The sequence below is a fragment of the Suricata suricatta genome, chromosome 9 (assembly GCF_006229205.1).
Source record: "Suricata suricatta isolate VVHF042 chromosome 9, meerkat_22Aug2017_6uvM2_HiC, whole genome shotgun sequence".
Taxonomy (NCBI): domain Eukaryota; kingdom Metazoa; phylum Chordata; class Mammalia; order Carnivora; family Herpestidae; genus Suricata; species Suricata suricatta.
The window spans coordinates 40202846-40224357 of NC_043708.1; the positions used below are offsets into that span (position 1 = coordinate 40202846).

At 34.2% G+C, this 21512-nt stretch overlaps 1 protein-coding gene across 7 annotated transcripts in view; it reads right to left on the reverse strand.

The window, feature by feature from the left end:
• The window catches only part of ARID4A (AT-rich interaction domain 4A), a 66452-nt gene that overhangs the window by 39741 nt on the left and 5199 nt on the right, over positions 1-21512 (reverse strand). For all 7 annotated transcript variants that reach the window (XM_029951075.1, XM_029951073.1, XM_029951070.1 and 4 more), the window contains 8 exons: positions 21059-21124; positions 20022-20112; positions 12052-12131; positions 11868-11962; positions 9326-9458; positions 5945-6024; positions 4334-4410; positions 3769-3935 (listed from right to left, as the gene is read on the reverse strand). In XM_029951075.1, coding sequence (XP_029806935.1) covers positions 3769-3935; positions 4334-4410; positions 5945-6024; positions 9326-9458; positions 11868-11962; positions 12052-12131; positions 20022-20112; positions 21059-21124 — 789 coding nt within the window. The remainder of the gene's footprint in view (positions 1-3768; positions 3936-4333; positions 4411-5944; positions 6025-9325; positions 9459-11867; positions 11963-12051; positions 12132-20021; positions 20113-21058; positions 21125-21512) is intronic.

Genomic DNA, 21512 nt, shown 5'->3' on the forward strand with positions numbered 1-21512 from the left:
ACCTTGAAATTTTTCTTTAAGTTTTATTGACTTAGCATAATTTTCCCGAGTTATCAAGCATTTACTGTATGTTTATTACCCAAAGTGATCTTGAAAGATCACTAACAAACGCCTTTACAAAAAGACATAAATACAAATGACACTAGATTTACATATACGAAAAGAATTCCAGTTTCCACGAATGAAAAACCACAAGCACTTAAGATTTTTATAATAGTGGAATTAGATATGATAGGCATTAGATACAACTAGAAAACTCAAAAATTGGAGAAATGGGTGTCAGTACTTCTAAACAAAAAAAAAAAGAGCATCTCTTATAAAAATTCACTGAACTCTTATTTTCATTACTAAATATAAAATTACAAGAGATTTTTGAAAGGGCCAACACATAAGACTACATATAGCAAACCAAAAGGATAAAATAGCTGCAACTAGTCAAATTCCCTCTTAATAATAATAATGTCTTCACCTATTTATTTTATCCTTAGACAACTCTCCTCCATTCATTCAAAGTGAATTTAAGTAAGGAATAAATGAATAACTGACATCATTCTTATGTTTACATGGACTTTTCAATTAATTTCAAAGTTCAAAAGGAAATCAGGAGTATCTTTTCTAGTATAAAATTTTCCTAATAAAAGACATTTAAGTAATACCCACAAAATACTCTCCAGGCCATTTTTTTTAAATGTAATTATCAACAGGTTAAAATTCAGTCATCAATATAGATAGGACCTAATTCCTGTTAGACTCTCAAGTCTTTTCCACCCAGTAACAGTACAAAACATATTGCTTGCACTCCAATCCTGAACTACCAATGCTCAGGAATTCAAAATAATATTAAATAAAAAAGATGCTCCTCCCCCACATGGTAAAGTCATGAATCTCAAATCTTCTTATTTAGGCTATTTTAGGGTACTCAAACCATCAACTATAAAAGACAATGTCCACTGTCCATTAACACTACAGAAGTATCTAACACTTGTATGATTCTATTGCATAAAATTTACAAACATCAAATTATAGGCTAAAGTACTGGCTCAGTGGTTTACAGACTGTTATAAAAGATCTTTGTGATCATTATAAAGCAACACTAAGTTTTCACGAAAAGCACAGCCTTATTGTGTTTCAGGAAGAGCAGCTCAGCCTCACCTATGTAGTAAAGGCCTGTAATGACTAAGCCAGCTAGGCCCTGGCTTGTCAGACTTTAACTCATTTTATACCGTACCCACTTTTCCCTTTTGTTATATATAGATTAAACTGCTTTTCAGTTTATCAGTGCATTAATTTTTTTAAAATTACTGTGCAAGACAAATTAGAATGATTCAGCAACTAAATCTTAAGTCCAAGAGCAAGAAATGCAGCTGATTTTTTTTTCTAAAGCAACCAAAATCTCACTCAAGAAATCTACCTCCATGGCCAGAAAAAAAAGATGAATTAGTTCCTGTCGAGTAATTCGATAAAGTATATGCTATGAAACTGACCATCTGGAAAATAATTTAAATTAACGGTCATACAACTCAGTGCTTTAATGTTGTAATTTTGCTTTTATTTTTCAGTAGCTAAAAAGCATTCTTTTTCACTTAATTTTAACAGGTTCACAATTTAAGTAACACATCTTAAGACGATACTATCCCTTATAAAGGTCCTTACATTTTAAAATTTCTTTACTTATTACCTGCAAACAATAGGTAACAGAGCTTGCCTCTGCTCTTCATTCTTTTTTACTAGCATTTATTCACAGCTTGAATAAAACATCATGATTCTTATGAAATTGGTAGCTGTAATAAAAGCACTATTTACTAATTACTATTTTATAGCCATCTTTTCCAACCTTACTACAAAGCTCTTTTTACTCTCTTTGTTTAAAATTTCAGGGTTTTCTTTTTGGGGGGTGGGGAAGTAAAGAAAATGCATTCTAAAAGGGACACCAATTAAAAGTATTAGCAAAAATAGGCTAATCTTCTTTCAATATTTGGCAATATCAGATCCTAACTAATGCTAATTTTTTTAAAAAAAGCAAAACCAGACTGCAACAGTTCACACCCTGAAAATGTGGCCTATTTACCCTGAAAACACATAATATATAAATAAATACAGATAAAATACAAAACTCACATTTAATATTTAGACTTTAAATCCTGAATTTTGCCAAACTGTCTCATTATCATTTTCATTTCAAAATCTTATGTTTCAGAAAAATAGCCTTCATCCTCTGATATTCTATAAATAGACTCCTACTGTCTCTTTTACAAGAAACAATTACGCTTGGTTATGAGTCCTACCATTATTAGCCACATCATCAACACCTAAAATTCTTATTTAACCCCGTTTTTGGCAATCAATATGGTAACTAAATATATTTTAGAAAAAAAATCTTACCTATGTGCTGCATTTTCTTTCAAATGCAAAATGGTTAGATTCCCCTTCTACTTAATCAGTACAGTGTCTGAACATTTTTCAGTCTGACTTGCAAATATTTGCTTTCCCTCTTAGGGCATAGCATCCGCAGGGTTATACAGCACTACTTACATTCTCTTCCACATAAAAATCAGACATTACATGAAAGGAAAAGAAAGACAGCCCATTTCAAAGCATCTGGCAAACCTCCATTGGCAACCTGCCAAGCCTCTGCTAAACCTTCCTGTCTTTCCGAGCATGCTCACTTAAAACCAACAGCACGTTACTATGGCAACTCTGTAGGCAGCCTGTAAGTATGAACCGCCATTCTGATTTCAGAGTGCAAAGAAACCAAATACTGCAGGGGAAGTAAAAGGAAAGAAATCTCACATGCCCTTCATCACATACAAGTATACTCATTTTATTTAACAAATTCACATTTGTATATGTAAAACAGAAACAAGCATTCCACATTTTCCAAGCAAATATTTTTCATGCTCAAATAGATCTTCTTTTTGGTAAACTCATTCTCTTTGTCTGCTCCTAGGTCTCTTTACCTCATAACAACCAAAAATATACTAGACAGTTGATCCCATTTGACAAAACACTGCTGAATAAACAGATTAACAATATTCATATAAGCAATTATGTAGTAGTCTATAAATGATTTCCTACAATTTTATATATATATATATATATATATATCCTAAATGACATAGTAATGTCACCTAAAAAATTAGCACTTATAAAAACAATCTCTTTTCTATGATTTATCTATCAAACTGCCAAATAAAATATTCTCTCAGTTCGGATAGGATTTTTTAATCACCTATATCCTTGAGAAATAGTGAAATGTCTCAAACAAGTGAAGTTGCCAAGTTAAAACAGATCGGATCTGAGTTCAAATTCCTGTTCTCCACATTTGAGCTGTGCAACCTTGGGAAAGTTACTTAACCTTCATGACCTTCACTTGCCTCACCTTTAAAGTAAGATAATACCAGTTGGTGACATTTTAAATGAGTTGACACGTGTAATGTTACATTTTTCTTCTCTATGGTTTAAAAAGTTTGTACTTGTTGATTATTTAACCTGAAAAGTTCTTTGTACCCTCTCGTCTGCTAAAAAAAAAAATTATTTCTCATTTACCCACTAAGTTGGATTCCAAAACAACTCCCCATCCCCAAATCACTCTGAGCAAGAAAAAGACAAAAATAAATAAATATAGAGCATCTAAGTGATGGAAAATATACAAAGGTAGTAATTTTTCCTTTACTAGACAGCCACTTTAACCAGCTAAGCCATAGTGCCACCCAGTAATTTTTAAAATATTAAAATGCTCTTATATTACAAACATAAAATTTCACCTACCACCTCCTCTTCTTCTTTTTTGGTTTCCTTTTCCTTCTCTTCATCATTTTCCTCAGCTGGACCATCTTCATCATCACTACTAGATGATTCAAGGATTTCACTTATATCCATTTTCCAATTATCAGGAACAATTCTAGTTTTTAAGAAGATGCTTGCTTTCTGTAGCCCTAAATTTAACAGTTATTATGGAGTTAGCAATACAGAATAATAGAAAACATTCAGAGTCAGAAGATCTAGATTCAAATCCAGCTGTCACTTATAAAATGATACAGTTAACTTGAACATATCTAAGTCATAATGTTTTATTCATGTTTATTATTACTCTAGGGAATACTGTTAAAAATATTAATGGTAAAACATGAAAAGTTAATACTAACTGAAAAGTTAAACTAAAAACTTTTACAAATAAAATATTTTATCCAGACATTAAAGAAATAACCATCAAATAAGAGTAGTTATTAAATTAAATTAAAATGGCACCAGAGAATATTCAACCTTGGTTTAGTCACTGTTTGCCATTTAGAGCCACGTCATGAAATAAGGGATGGAGTCATCCTTATTTTACCTGGTTTAGCAGAGAGTTCAGATTCAGGTAGACTGAGGATGTCTACTTCCTTGATATCCTTTCTTGCTATAGAATAACTAATTATATAGAAGAATAAAGGGGAGAGAAACCATTATTAAATAAAAATTATGACAAATAGTGTTAACATAGAAAAATATAAGCCTCAAAATCAAAATTATTTTGCCTATAAAATGTTTTTAAAAGACCATGCAGATCCTGGGGCGCCTGGGTGGCTCAGTTGGTTAAGCGTCCAGCTTCAGCTCAGGTTGTGATGTACAGTTCAGGGTTTGAATCCTGATTTGGGCTCTGTGCTGACAGCTGAGAGCCCGGAGTCTGCTTCAGATTTTGCATCTCCTTTCTCTCTCTGCCGCTCCCCTGCTCGCACTCTGTCCTTCTCTCAAAAATAAATAAATGTAAAAAAAAAAACAAAAACTCACTCCTGTCCTAATCCTTAATAAAAAGGCAAGAGGTAATATAGTCAAAGCTAGGATTTTTTTTTAATGCTTATTTATTTATTTAGAGAAAGAGAGAAATAGCGAGAGAAAATCCCAAGCAGGCTCTGTGTTGTCAGCACAGAGTGGGCTTGAACTCCCCAACTATGGGATCATGACCTGAACTCAAATCAAGGGTTGGATGCTTAAATGACTGAGCAACCCCAAAACTAGTATCTTAATTCTAAAGATTCACATACTCAAAATACACTAATTTGAAAGCCTCCATCTGTAATATTTCAATCTATGCAACCTTCCCACACATGGTATGGGATAGTTTATATCAGCATATTTTCCTTATTGAAGACACAATGTCTATTTTCATCTTTATTATTTCTCTTTTTAAGTTTATTTTTGAGAGAGAGCGTGAGCACGAGCAGGGAAGGGGCAGACAGAGGGGGCCAGAAGATCTGAAGCAAGCTCTGCACTGATAGCAGAGAACTTGATACAGGTTCAAACTTACAAAATGTGAGATTATGACCTGAGCCCAAATCAGATGCTTAACCAAATGAGCCACCCAGACATCCCTGATCTTTGCTATTTCTTAAATTTACCATTCAGTTTAGTAAACAAAAACACCCAATAATAATAGATTAAAATATTTTTATCATTGTAAGATGTATTAAATTTTCTATATTACTTCTCTCTATATATATTTATACATACAAACACACATACACACTTTTTATTTAACATCCTCTGTGGGAAACAAAACAAAGCTGAGGTTAAAGTTTCTAAAAAATCTGACTTAATCATGAAAAACTTCAGAACAGTTATTTTGGTAATATTTAGTAATATTCCATGAAAAGTTAGTTTCATAGTTCATAATATGAAATAGTATGCATAATAAAAGTACCAAATTTTTATAATTAAAGAGAGAAGCAATACCATGCTTTGTAAAAAAAAAAAAAAAAAAAAAACTTAAGTATTCTTATCTTTAGTTTTTTTACATAAAATTTTTCAGGAAAAAATAAACTACATTACAAAGAAATAAAAGCATGATATATAATGACATTTCATGAAATGATCAGGCTTTTAAAAATAACACATGGACTATGGAAGGGTCTATCACTGTGATTTCATTTTTTGTCTCCTATCATAAGACTATTAAGTGACTCACAATTTAGAATCAATAAATGATCGAACTAAACACTGGTCTTTTTTCACCATGATGTCATCATTACAGCTAGGAGATATTACCTGCAATATAAAATAAAGAACAGATTGGTTCCTAATTTCCTTTGCTCAAAAAAAATACACATTTTTAAAAAGAGTAATTCTGGATCCCCCTCACTTCACAAGTGAATTTTATTTTGTAAGAAATAGCTTACTTGTTCATAATTTCCATTATAAATGAATTACTTAAAAACAATGGTTTTCTAGATATTTAATTTATTCAGTTATTAGATTATACAATGAATAGTTAATACATTATAAATAATAAGACCACCACTTTAAAAAACTAGGATTTATTCTAAGCTACATAATAATTCACTTATTGTCCAAAAAGTCAAACATAGGGTCTGTGATGGAAATTTGGCATAGTATAATTAAAATATCCTGAATTAAGACCTATTTTGAAATCTGCTATGTGTTTAAAATAAATACCTAAGTTCTCTTTTTTACCAGTACATTACAATTTTTAGTAATGAAATCAAATCAAAGAAAACCTGAGTAAAGAACTTTTTAATTTCTTAACTTTTACAAGTAATAAATGTCTGAACATTAGTAAGTAGCTAAACTCTATACATTCTTTAAGGCACTTAATATCTTTTAAAAATTAAAGTCTACTAATAAATGGCTGAAATTTACCTGCTCATTATCACCCCTAACAGTAGCCCCTCTGCTACAACCTAGCACCACCCACAGAACATTAGGCAATGATGGAAATGTTCTGTATCTGCACTGCCAAGCACTTAAATTGTGGCTAAGGCAACGGACTGAATTTTTGATTCTATTTAATTTTAATTCAATTACATGTAAATGTACCCAGTCACTTAGGACTCATGGCTATCATATTAAACAGTATATATCCAGATAATTAAAAATTCCTGGCTGTCATATCAGCTGCCTTAACATCAGATGATAGTAAATGTTTGTGTGTTTGTTAGGTGCTTGTAATTATTAGAGAAATAACAGAGTTGTGTCTGCCCTGAAGGAACTAATGGCACAATGGAGAGGTAAAAACAAAAAGAACCACCGTGCAGGACAAGTACAGAGATATGAAAACAACTAGGAAGAAGATGTCTCCGATCTGGGGAAGGAAGAGGTATGGCAGCAAAGGCTTAAGGTTAAGTCTTAAAAGATAAGGAGGCACAGCCCAGGGCTTATTACCTCACCTGCAAACCACTATCATGACCTCCAAATTGATTCCTGCCATCTCCAGTGATCCCAACAATCCGTTCAACACACTACTGCCTCATTAACATTCCAAAACATGCAGCTCAATAAGGTTTCTCTTCTGCAAAATTCTATGCAGAATTATGGCCAAATTCCTGGGGTGAACTTTTAAAGACCCTTCTGCCCTAGATCCAAATTATCTTCCCAGTCTTACTTCCTCTTATCCCCCTATCCATGTCTAATATTTAGCCAAAATGGATTTCCAGAGCAAATAGTTACATGAACACACACTTTGTTTTTCTGCTTTTTCTGGTTTCTTCTAAGAAAGTCCTCTAGAGAAGCTCTGCTTAACTAATTTTAAATCCGTCAAGGCTCAGTTCAAAAGCACCAGCTTCACGAAGGCTTTCAGGATTTCCTTCAATAAATGTAAATGCTCAGGACATGAAGTCCTAATGTTGTTGGACATATACTATTGTATACATAGTTACTTGAGTTATTCTCTGCATTAAAATTAATAAAATGTGAGATTAGTGTCTCACTCCGCCTTTATTTTCTACATTCCCTGGCAAATAAGTCTGTTGAGTAAATGAAGGGATTAAAAAATCTCTTAAATATCTTGGCAAATTATGACCTGAATATTCTGAATCCAAACCCATTTACTTGTTTGCCTGAAAGACTCAGGATTTTCAGACTTTTTCAGGTAAATTTATTATATATAGCAATTGAGTAATGTATTTACATGCCCAGAGAAATGTTAAAAATTGGCCTGGGTTCATTAAAGGATTCTAATCTAATTCGGGACACATTTTGGGCCAGCACTGTTGTTAGAGATATAGGTCATATCAAAGCTCAGAAAAGGGGAATAGTTATGTTAGAGTAGTTAGGGGAGACTCTGCAGAAAATGTAGGCCTTGAGCTGAGCCTTAAGATCTGTAAAAGGAGAGGAGCACAAAAAGGAGATAATGGAAAATGTATTACCAAGTATTATTGATTCCTCTCATAAAATAATTCTCTTGCCCATCTCTTCTTCTCATTCCTTCCCTGAGTAAGCAAAGATTAGATTGCCCAAGCCATCCAAGACTTGCCATTTCCAAAACCTAGGTATACCTACCTTTCCTTTCCCCAATACTCCCTTTGCTACTCCAGTATCTGCACCAAGTTTTATAAATGACTATATAATTTTCCATTGCTGTGTAATCTCTTAGATATACATAACAAGGTCCTTGAGAGCAATGTGTTACACGGTTCATACTTCTCTCTCTCCTAAGGAACTTACAGATGAACTCAGTACCTCTCAGCACATCCTCAGTAAATACTAATTGATTTAAGGCAAGGGTAACAGTTTGGAAAAGAAGTGTGTTACACATGGAGCAGTTAAGAAAGAACCTGAGTACAAAGCTTACACTGAAAATGGGAAACAAACTAAGAACTAGGATGGACTCAGATATTCATCTAAAAAAATCCAGAAATGGCAGTCTGTCAAAGTTTTTTGGGGTTTTTGAGAATAGGACTATCATGATCAAATCAGTATTTAAAAAGTACTCTATATAAAAGATGTTTTTGAAAATCGTCTAAATTTAGCAAAAAACCCAAGAATCAAGTTAGGGGAACCTGGAGGAAATCACTATAAATCAAGCCTAAAATGGTAACAGGAGTAGAATAAAAAGAGGCAGTGCACACATTTTCAAGGAAGAACTGAAAGATCCCAATAAATGACTGATTATAGAAGATTTAAGAAAGGAAATAATGAAGACAGCGAAGTATGTGAGACTTAAGTAGGATTGCTCAATTTTGCAATAAAGTCCAAATTAAATTTGTGTAACACTTTCAAAATATTTTAAATGCTTCTTAAAGATCCATATTAAAATTTTTATTTTTAATTTTTATTTTTTAATTTTTTTTAATGTTTTATTTATTTTTGAGACAGAGATTCAGAGCATGAGCGGGGAGGGGCAGAGAGAGAGGGAGGCACAGAATTGGAAGTAGACTCCAGGCTCTGAGCTAGCTGTCAGCACAGAGCCCGACGCGGGGCTCAAACCCACGAACGTGAGATCATGACCTGAGCTGAAGTCGGAGGCTTAACCGACTGAGCCACCCAGGCGCCCCAGATCCATATTAAAATTTTAAATGGCTGGTTAATTCTGCAAAGAAATCTTACTTACCAAAGCAGGATACCAATCAGTCTTCTCAGATGCAGATATCACACTTACAACTTTTCCTAACAATTCATCATTGAGACGTCGCTTATCTTCATCTTCCTCTTCACTACTTTCTTCTTCCTTTTCATCTTCGTTACTAAAAGTCAGAATAACTCTATCATGATCTTAACATACACCATTGCTGAGACAGAGTGCTGTGAATTTAACATGAACAATTCTACTTCTAATCTGGATTACTCTAGGGTGGTAGCTTCTTACTGAAATTGAAGAGATGGATATTTCCCTAGTCCCAAAGTAGTCCTGAGCTGTCCATGGTAACTGAGCCCATGTCACTAGATGAATAAGGATTTGGACTTAGCTCTTATGCCAACCACCAGTTGGAACAGAAAAGCCTAAATATGTTATCACAAAGTACTTACTGTGTCAAATACATTCTTTTAAAAAAGATTGTCCTTCTACCTTTTCTGTATGCCAGATGCCAGATCTAACTCTAATTTCCTAACAGGTTATCAACAGATATCATCAAAAAACATGTAAAGGTTTATTTAAGTTAACTTATCTAGACAATTAAAAAAGCAGACAAACCCATGGTAAGGAACAGTCTACAAAACAGGCCTGTACTCTTCAAAAACATCAATGTCATGAAAAGACCAAAAAAAAAAAAAAAAGCTAAAGAACTTTTCCAAATTAAAGGAGATTTAAAAACCATATAGGGGCACCTGGGTGGCTCAGTCAGTTGAGCGTCTGGCTTCAGATCAGGTCATGATCTCATGGTTCATGAGTTCGAGCTCCACATCGGGCTCTGTGCTGACAGCTCAGAGCCTGGAGCCTGCTTCAGATTCTGTGTCTCCCTCTCTCTCTGACTCTCCCCTGCTCATGGTGTCTCTCTTTCTTTCAAAAATAAATAAAACATTAAAAAAAACAATTTTGTTCTAAACCATATAAACTAGGGCACTCAAGTTGCTCAGCTGATTAAGCATCTGATTTTGGCTCAGGTCAGATCTCACAGTTCTTGAGTTCAAGTCCCACATCAGGTAAGCTGGAGCCCTACTTCAGGTAAGCCCTGCTTCTCTCTCTTCCTCTGCACCTCATGGTATTCTCTCTCTCTCTTCTCTCTGCCCCTCGCTCACTTGCACCCGCTTTCTCTCAAAAAAAAAAAAAAAAACCATATAAACAAAATGTAATGCATGATCTTAGATTGGATCCTGAATTCAGTGGATGCCTATAACAGCTATTATTGGGACAACTGGCAAAATTTGAAATATAGACTACACATTATTAGATAATACCATTCTATCAATGTTAAGTTTTCTGAATTTGGTAATCATACTTCAGCTATATTAGGAGAATTTCCTTATTCTTCAAGTATGTAAAAGTAGGTCTGAGGCTTACAATATACTCTCAGAAAGCTGAACCAATTTAAATTATCATTAGGGGCACGTGAGTGGCTCAGTCAGTTGAGTGTTGGACTCTCGGATTCAGCTCAGGTCATGATCTCATGATTCGTGGGTTCAAGCCCCAAGTCAGGCTCTGCACGGACAGTGGGAGCCTGCTTGGAAGTCTCTCTCTCCCTCCCTCTCTCTGCTTCTCCCAGTTATGTTACCACGTTATTGCGTGCATACTCTCTCTCAAAAAATAAACATTAAAAAGTAATAAAAAATAAAAAATAATCATTAAATTTTAAAATAGCTATATATCCATGGAGAAGATGGTAAAGCAAATGTGTCAAAAATTTTAAATTTTTAATATTTTTGAGAGAGAGAGAGAGAGAGAGAGCATGAGTAGGGGAGAGGCAGAAAGAGAAGAAGACACAGAATTCAAAGCAGGCTCCAGGCTCTGAACTGTCAGCACAGAGCCTGACATGGAGCTTGAACCCACCAACCATGAGATCATGACCTGAGCCAAAGCTGAATGCTTAACCAACTGAGCCACTCAGGCGCCTCCCCTCAATTTTAACAATTAGTGAGTCAATCCAGATGATAGGTATATGAAAGTTTACTGTACAACTTCTAAGTTTGAAATGGTTTTGAAATGAAAAAGTTAAAAAATATGTATATTCACTTAAAATAGAAAAAAAATATCAATTACAAAATTAGGCAAAGTAACTCAAGAGAAAAACAGGCTTTTTGAAAAAGGAGTTATGATAGGGGCGCCTGGATGGGTGGCTCAGTTGGTTGAGCTTCCGGCTTCGGCTCAGGTCATGATCTCATGGTTTGTGAGTTTGAGCCCCACGTCAGGCTCTGTGCTGACCGCTAGCTCAAAGCCTGAAGCCCGTCTTCAGATTCTGTGTCTCCCTCTCTCTCTCTGACCCTCCCCTGCTCATGCTGTCTCTCAAAAATAAATAAAACATTAAAAAAATAAAAAAGGAGTTATGATAATTCTCAGAGTAATGGGAATAATTAAGAACAAGGTCTGCTCAAGGTAAAATGTCTAACATAATGATACAAGATACTATGGAAAAGTTATCTAAACAATTTTAGCCATCCTAGAGAACTCATTTGTTTACTGATGTAATAGCTGTAATATTACTGTATATGAAACTCACACAGGAAGAGAGGACCTCCTTCCTCTGTTTGTCTTCTTTGCAATTACAGGAGTTCCAAAATGCTCTGGGTTTGTTAAGGGAAGCTGGTCAAGTGTCTAGATAAGAAACAACATACAAACTAAATGACATTTTGCCTCAATGTTAGAAGTTACTCAATTCATAAAGCCCATCCACATCACTCTACCTCACTCTCGGCAAAATGTCGCTCTCCTTTTAAGCAAAGTGAAGTGCGTCTCAGTGTTCTCTCGTCACCGTCATCAAACACTACAAGAAGCAAGAGATAACAGAATTTATGCACGCTAAGTAAACATTTCACTGCAAACAATGTTATTGCTATTTAGTAAAGGCTTAGTATTCGTAAGAACCATTATTTGTTAGTTATTTTTCTAAACCTTTTAAAAAGTACATAGTGTATTTTTCATTCTGTCGATACTGAACACAGGTTACATGGCTGCTCCCAACTGCTTAAGTGTCTCCATTCACAGCCACCTAATCAAAGCACCAATGATTAGATTACCTTTTAATCCTAGAAGAATGAGCAAAAACCTGGTTTAAAAAAAAGAAGTATTATGGGTTTTGTTCAGAACAGTTACCAATGAAGCATCGCTAACTTCCAGACACTGTTTGACTTCTTGTCATGATTCTTGGATTATTGTACTACCTCTACTTATACGCATGACACTTCCTTTAGTAGAAGTATACTGGCTGCCAAATTCTAAAGTCATAAGATCCAGCATTTTTCTTTTGCTAGAGGAGGATGTAAGAAATTTAGAATTAAAGGTTGAAACAAGGAAACGTCAGAAAGATGAAATTTTCTTAAAATTCAAAAGTGAGTCATTGCACAGAAGCTTTCTCAAAAGTTTTTACTTTTACTACATTTAAAAAAATTTTATAGGCTTAATTTTTCAGAAACGTACTCTTATTTTAACATCTAACATTTACAAAATGTATTGAAAAGAAAATGCTCTCAGAAGACACCTGATTGTCCAGCATTATGAAGAAAATATAAAAACATGGAATCCTTACCTCAGATACTTATAATGCAAACACATACTAATAAATATTTGTAGATCTTATGAAAATAACATATACACAGGAAGCAATATATACACAGAAATAGTTATTTTAGGATATAATCTTAATTTCCACAATTCTAGATGTCTTTCCATTCTAACAGAATAAATTAATGTGAATAAAGGGAAACTCTGCTTTAATAATATTTAATCGTAAACTTATTTTTTCATGGTAAGAACTTATGTAAGAGCACTCAACCTCTTCAGTATTTATCTACCTCAGTCAATTCTTTCTTCAAGAGTAAAGACATCTAGTTTAAATTGTCTTACATGCAGGAGACAATGCAGAAAAAATGAAAAGAACCATAACGTTTGCACAAAAGGAGCTGTGCTGTACACTGTCAATAATGCAGAAATTAATGACCACCTGCAGACACAATGACAGGATAAAACACAACATCCTCCAACAATTACATTACTAATCTACACTTGATTAACAGTGCTCTAAACATTTATAACAAAACTATAATTCATATGATGTCATCAAGCCCAATAAATAAACCACTGTTCTTTTAAAAATTCAAGATTATGAAATTATTGTACCAAGCTTAAAATAATTCTTCATGTTTGTATTAATATACATAAGTATATGAAAGAATAAAACCTTAAAAATTCCAATTTTCCTTAAAGCCTACAATATAAAAGATGGTGACAATGGACACACACATACCCATGTGCACACACATTTAAGAGATGTGAGAATATCGGAAAAATCAATAATATCAAATTTATGCAAAATGTTTTCTGAAGTGTTTCATCATTAATCAATGGCAACCTCAAAAGGTTCGAATGAGAAATTTCAACAATTTAAAATCTTTAGTTCTTGTTTTTTAAAATAATCACTTTAAGAGGCACCAGGGTGGCTCATCGATTAAGTGTCCAACTCTTGACTTCAGCACAGGACTTGATCTCAGAGTTCGTGAGTTTGAGCCCGATGTTGGGCTCTGTGCTGACGGCGGAGCTTGGTTGGGATTTTCTCTCTCCCCCTTTGCTCCCCCATGCTCTCGCACGTGCATGCACGCTCTCTCTCAACATAAATATATAAACAAACTAACATAAACTTATCACTTTGAAATAATTAGATTTTTGAAGGAAAAAATACTTTTCACTTCAGCATACTTTATCATGGGTAGAAATAATGTAAGAACAAAAAAGACTTCTCAAAAGAGAACTGTGGTACCAACAATTTTATGATTTTAAATAGGAATGCTTCCACCTTTGAGTTAACAAAGAGAAACTTTTTTTAATTCATAAAACTATACAAAAGTATGTATCTGAGTGCTTTATACAAGGCTGAAAAGCTATATACTTTTCCAGATTTTCTGAAAGAGACATAGAAACCCCAACAACACAGTGAACCTAATAATCAGGACATCCCCAATTATCAAAGTCATGAGGAAGTTCCATTTAGAACAAGTTTCCTCTGTAACTTCCATGTTAGAAGTATCCAAAAGAACACGAAATTTGTAGGCAGTGAAGAGTGACTCTGGCATTTTGATAAGAGTAAAATAATTAACTGGTGTATATATTTAGCTCTTTCTTAATTCAAGATGTTTACTACAGTATGCCAAAAGGAAAAAGTCAGACTATAAGGATTTAGTAATTCTATGAAATGTTTTCTACTTGCCCAAAATGGTATTTGAATAGACTATTGAGTGCAAAACCATACAAAAGTAGTATCTCTGTTATTGTGTTACATATAAATACTAAAACTTAATTTGAGGAAAATCACAAAGCTAAGTCTCTCTCAATAATTGATCAGAGTAGACAAAACCATGCTAATGCAAACAAGCATACGAAGCCTAACTCTACACTGCTAGAATGAAAAGAAACAAAAGCAACAGGGATCTATTTAACTACTTAATACAGAAAGATCTACCCCTGAAAATAGCACCGTTAGATGCTGGAGGATAGTAAGATAACAACAGTAAATTAACTTTATCTCTCCAAAGATATAATTGGCTATTACTTATTAAGTTTCCACCATGTCCTAATCCTCACAGCAGCCTCGGCCAGGTAGGAATCACTATCCTCTTTTATAAAGAAATTGAGAATAAAAAGGCTAAACAATGAGCTACAGTTTTGTTAAGGGGGAATCGAAATGCATAATAAATAGGTATGAGGCAGAGGCATAAAATGAACACAGGAGAGAAGTCAAGAATTCTGGCTTTACAAAAAGAATATATTATTGTTCTGTGTATAACAGTTAAAATTAATAAAATATTTATATATTAATTAAAATATTTCACTTAGTGGAGTAAAAACTTTAAAATTACATACTCTAGGCAAAACCAATAGTTTTGTTACATAAAATCATTTGTGATACAGAAGTCCCTCTGCAGCCAAGGTAAAAATCTTCAGCAATCAAGAAACGTAAGAAATCAGCACTCAAATGTATATTGATATGGACAAAATATCATGGGAATGCTAACTCTTATGGAAGGCCAGTTAAGCAATAGGTTAAAGCATATCACAGGAAGGCAAAGATTTCTTTGTTACTTAGTATTTTCTTAATGATTTTCTAGTCAGCAGAATAACCACCTGGTTTTAAAAACATTTATGGTTGATTCTGGTTATAAAAACACTTGCCATAAGAGGTTCTAACTAAACTAAAAAGCCTTGAGGCACCTGGGTAGCTCAGTTGGTTAAGAGTCTTCTAGATTTCGAGTCAGGTCAGGATCTCACAGTTCTTAAGTTCAAGCCCCCAGTTGAGATCTGTACTGAGAGCATGGAGCCAGCCTGGGATTCTGTCTCTCCCTCTCTCTCAAAATAAATAAACATTAAAACTTTTAAAAAAATCTTTGTAAGCCTGCAGCACATCTACAAAAGTCAGTCCATTCACCAGTTTAAGCTAAACCTCCTCCACTCCATTAACTATACCTTCCATGAGATGTGATACAACTGATGTGCAAAACAGTACCAGAAAGCATGAAAAAATCCTGAATCTTAAAAAGCATTTGTCACAAAGATATACAAATATTCCAATAGGTTTTAGTGTAATATTTTATATACTGTATATGTGAGTATACATTTTACATGTAAATTAGTAAAATCAATAACAATTCTGTCCTCTACATTTTCCTTACTTTTCAAGTACAGTGTGTTATTCTTATTCCAAAAAGGCAAAAGAAGAGCAGTTTTAGAAGGTCTTAGGGACAGCTGTATTTATCAGGAGTTAATGGCAACATTCAAGTGGAGATACAAATTCCAATCTTAATTAATACCTTTCGAACCACTAAAGAGGTAACCATATACTTCCATACATTACAGACTCCTTATCTTTAATGGAATGATAAGAACTGCCAATTGACTAAACTATGCTAGGAAGCACTGTTTTATAATAGGAAGAGGAAATATTTCCAAGGCTCAAAAAACAAACAAAAAAATCCATAAACGCAAGCCACTTATTATTCAGCATTAGAGAGGAAGGTACTATTAGATTTTTTTAAATTAGGTTGTATTAGATCTATGGTCTCTTTCAAAGTTGGTTATTCAGCTATCATAAGAAAAATACCTACATTACATAAGTTAACATTGGACACATTAGGTAACTTTTGATCACCAATGACCATAACTCTTATTTGATCTGAACTAGTAGTGTGGTATCCTCTTTTCTTTCATTTTTAATAGTCACATTTTGAGACTTCTTAAAATAAAAAAGTGATATGGAGACCATTAATACTTTGCATAACTTTCTGATTCTACCTATATAACACTTCACTAGGAATTAAAAATCAAGAAAATTTTCAAAAAAGAGGAATTAAATCCAACAGGTAGTAGGTCACTCAATTAATTAAAGAAAAATATAGAAGGCTCATGAACTGTGAAAGAGGACACATTTTGTTTTGTCATCTTTTAGGCTCATTATACTCTAATCATTCTTTATGTGGGCTACATCCTTCAGTGTTTATTCTTTATAGCAGAGTGATATACTGATCATACTTAAGTGAACAGTGCCTCTCAACATCTTAAATTTTTTTAGGTCAATTGCTGTCATTACACAGATGCAAAACTCTTAAATATTTTGATTTTTTTCTCTTGAGGAAGTCTCTGTTTTTCTAAATGTGGACTATTTTACTAAATGTGTTATACCTGCATTAAATTCACCCAATGTAATTATAAAAAGAAAGATTCTTGGGTTGCGATCCCCAGACCTACTAAATTGAAGAGATTTGTGGAGTCCTCAAATCCTCATTTTTTAAACAAACACCAAGTGATTCTTATGTACACTGATGCTTGATACACGAATTACATGCAATTAAGATGCTAAGCTCTTTCAGAAAAAGAATTATACAGTTTGTTCTGTAATTAGTCAGCATAGAAAATCACCACAGAGAATGCTCAGTAGCAACTAGCTTTTAGAAACGCTAAAATGCCATTCACGTATAGGATAAAGATCTGCTGTTCTGGAATGCAGAAGCCCCAAATGTGAAAACCTGAGAAGTATCAGGCCTGCAGAATCATAAGCATTATATCAGTAAAACTTCACAAGTACTGTGAATGCCACCTTGATATTAAGTATAAAATAGAAAGCAATATTAGTATTTGAATATCCATCATATAATCTTGCATAACTTTGCACATATCAATGTCTGTACGTTTTTTTTTTTTGGAAAGAGAGAGAGCATGAGCAGGAGAGGGACAGAGAGAGCAGAGAGGATCCCAAGCAGACTTGGTGCTGTCAGTACAGAACTGGACATGGGGTTCGAATCCACGAACTGGGAGATCATGACCAGAGCCAAAATCAAGAGTTGGATGCTCAACTGACTGAGCCACCAGGTGCCCTCAATGCCTGTAATTGTTATCACTGCTTTACTATTAAAAAATTGTATTTACTGAATCTCTAAGAGTTAACATTAAACTTAGTTTTTATATCTCTAACAACTATCAATAGCCATAACCAAGCTTCCTAAAAATATGTAGTTCAGAATAACAGCAGCATTATGAACTAACACCACTTTCTAGGAGGTCCAAGAAGAATAAAAATGGTTAGAAAATAGTAGTTACATAAAACAAATTGCTACTACTAATAGAAGCCACAGAGAAAGACACAAGTAGTACAATTTTTAACCAAAGCATGTTCTTAACAGCTTTGAATATCACCTGAAGATTAATGATTTTTACCCAAAGCAAAAAATCAAGTAAACTATAAGTAAACCTACAGGATCCCTTCCTTTCCTTCTTTAAGGAAACCACAATACCATAATCACATCACTTATACCAAGATATAAATGTAAAAACCGAACAATGTGATAGTATGAAGTATAGTTCAGTATAAGATAAAGAACTGGATGTTATCCCCAGGATTGTGTAGTTTGAATGTACCGAGAGGAGATTTGGAATCTTAATCATTGCTATTCTTGTCAACATAATAACAGCAACTATATAAGGAGTACATTTAGGTTTTAGTTTACATGTATTAAGACACTTGCTGGGGGCGCCTGGGTGGCTCAGTCGGTTAAGCGACAGACTTCGGCTCAGGTCATGATCTCACAGTTCGTGGGTTCAAGCCCTGCGTCAGGTGCTGTGCAGACAGCTCAGAGCCTGGAGTCTGCTTCGGATTCTGTGTCTCCCTTTCTCTCTGTCCCTCCCCCACTCATGCTCTGTTTCTCTCTGTCTCAATAATAAACAAATGTTTTTAAAAAAACATTAAAAACCACTGAAGTTTTTTAAAGCCAGCATAAGCTTATGCATGGAATGTTAAGTATGCATTCACATTAGCAGCACATATAGCTTTCCTTCTTTTTAATGAACATTTTTATTTAATGTTTATCTTTGAAAGAGAGAGTGTATGTGTGAGCAGGTGAGGGACAGAGAGGGGGACAGAGGATCCAAAGCAGGCTTTGTGCTGACAGCAGACAGGCCGATGTGGCACTTGAACCCAAGAAACACAAGATCATGACCTGAGCTGAAGTCAGACACCTGGCTGACTTGAGCCACTTAGGTGCCCCATAATAGCACCTATATCTTTCCTGAAAGATGTTACTGAGACTTGACTAGAACAAAAATCAAAATTTAAGCTATGATCATATAGTCTTGAATCTACTCTAGTCCAAATTTTTTTAGGCTTTAAATTTTGTGGTAAAATCTATATTATCCTTATGTTAAACAGGCAACAATACATTAAAAGATTGCAGCTGTGTAATTGTTTTTGTTTGTTTACGTTTTAAACCTTTTTATTTGGAAATAATTTTATTAAAAAAATTTTTTTTTAACATGGCAATGTTTTTCGTTTTTAACTTATGTTTTTTAATTTACATCCGAATTAGCATATAGTGCAACAATTTCAGTAGATTCTTTAATGTCCCTTACCCGTTTAGCCCATCCCCCTCCGACACCCCCTCCAGTAACCCTCTGTTTGTTCTCCATATTTAATAGTCTCTTATGTTTAGTCCCCCTTCCTATTTTTATATTATTTTTGCTTCCCTTCTCTTATGTTCATCTGTTTTGTATCTTAAAGTTTTCATATGAGTGAAGTCATATGATATTTGTCTTCTTTTGACTAATTTCACTTAGCATAATACCCTCTAGTTCCATACAAATAGTTGCAAATGGCAAGATTTCATTCTTTTTTGATTGCCAAGTAATAATCCAGTGTGTGTGTGTGTGTGTGTGCGCGCGCACGCGTGTGTGTTCTTCATCCATTCATCCATTGATGGACATTTGGGCTTTTGGGTTGTTGTTTTAAGTTTATTTATTTATATTAAGAGACAGCATGAGTGAGTGGGGCAGGGGTGGAGAGAGAATCCCAAGCAGGCTCTGTGCTTTCAGTGCAGAACCCAACATGGGACTCCAATTCATGAACTGTGAGTTCATTACCCAAGCCAAAGTCAAGAGTCAGACTCTCAATCAACTGAGCCACCCTGGTGCCTCAGGTACATTCCTGGATCAAACAACCACTAGTGACCAAAGAGATATGATTTTTGTCACTAGCACACATCATTAAAATATTAGTCAACTGTATCAAGTAAATTGACAGTAAAGAAAATATATTTATGCCAACATAATGATTCAGTGTATTTACAAAATAAAGATATATGCAACTCCAAATTAAATCCTATGTATTAAATTCACTACTTACCCACAGTATACCAACTAGCGTCCGTCAGCTTGCTGATAACAGCTTCCTGAAAGGATCCATCAGATGTCCTTGTTTCAACAATAGCTCCAACCTAAAACACAAAATTGAAATTTCATTATCAAATTTAAAGAGACCAAATCACTCCCACCAACTATATGACCTGGGTTAAAATAAATATATTTATGAAACTTCTACCTTACAGTGATGTAGATCTTTATCATTTATAGCGCTCATATATTTATCATGCAATCTGAACCCCGAAACACTTTGGCATAAGTAAGGTAGTTATTATGACCCTTATTTACACATTGACTACTGTGGCTCAGATGAGAGGATGAGAACACAATCTCTTAAGTATTACTTCAGAGCTTTTGTGCTACATCACATTGCCTTCAAGGAAATTGCGGAATGTAAGAATCAGAAAACCATAAAACAGCAAAAGTAGCTTCAATTTTCTCTTATAGAAATACTGAATACTGGATTCACCATTCGTATTTAAGGGACCTTTTACATAAAGGTTCACCTGGAGAGAGGGATGGACCAGTTGACCTTTCAGCTTCCAGACCTTTGTATATCAGATATTAACCGAAGTGGTACTCTGACATAACAAAGATTTATTACATAAACAAGTGGCCAGAAATGGATGGAAAACACAATATAGGTACTCACTAAATTGGTAACTTAGAACAACAGAAGATTCAAAGTTACGACACTTGTAGATCATTTAGCAGGCTAAATATCTCTGATGACAATGTAAAACAAGAAATATTCAATCTAAGAATTCAAAACAAAAGGTGGCTGAAAACTCATTTTTATATATACACTAAATTATTCTCTGTAAGATGATTTACCTTTCTAAACTAAGGATATAGCCAATGTAACATCATAACTTATGGTAACTCTACAACATTTGTATTTCTGTTTTCTGATTAACATACTTATAAATTTTAAAACTATCTATAAGTGGAAAATTTAATACTTTACTGAACGTATTTGTGACTCATCATTTTAGATTATAAATTGCAGAATATACGTACTCTTAAAGGACCCTTTACTTGATCGTCCTGCACCAATTGTGTAGTATTATCCTGTTTCAGGAGTACCTGGAAGACATTTTTGTACAATAATTTGCACATTACTTTTATTTATTTATTTTTTATTTTTTTTTAATGTTTATTTATTTTAGGGACACAGAGAGACAGAGTGCAAGGAGGGGAGGGGTAGAAAGAGAGAAACACAGAATCCAAAGCAGGCTCCAGACTCTGAGCTGTCAACCCAGAGCCCAATGCGGGGCTCGAACTCATGAACCGTGAGATCATGACCTGAGCTGAAGTTGGACATGTAACTGACTGAGCCACCCAGGTGCCCCTGCACATTACTTTTAAAACAACACGGTGTCTTTAATCTATACTTTCTTAGCATCCTGTGGTTACTTCTGTTTCAGTACTTATTACATTGTCTAATATTTGTGTTTATTGTCTCTCTCGTTAA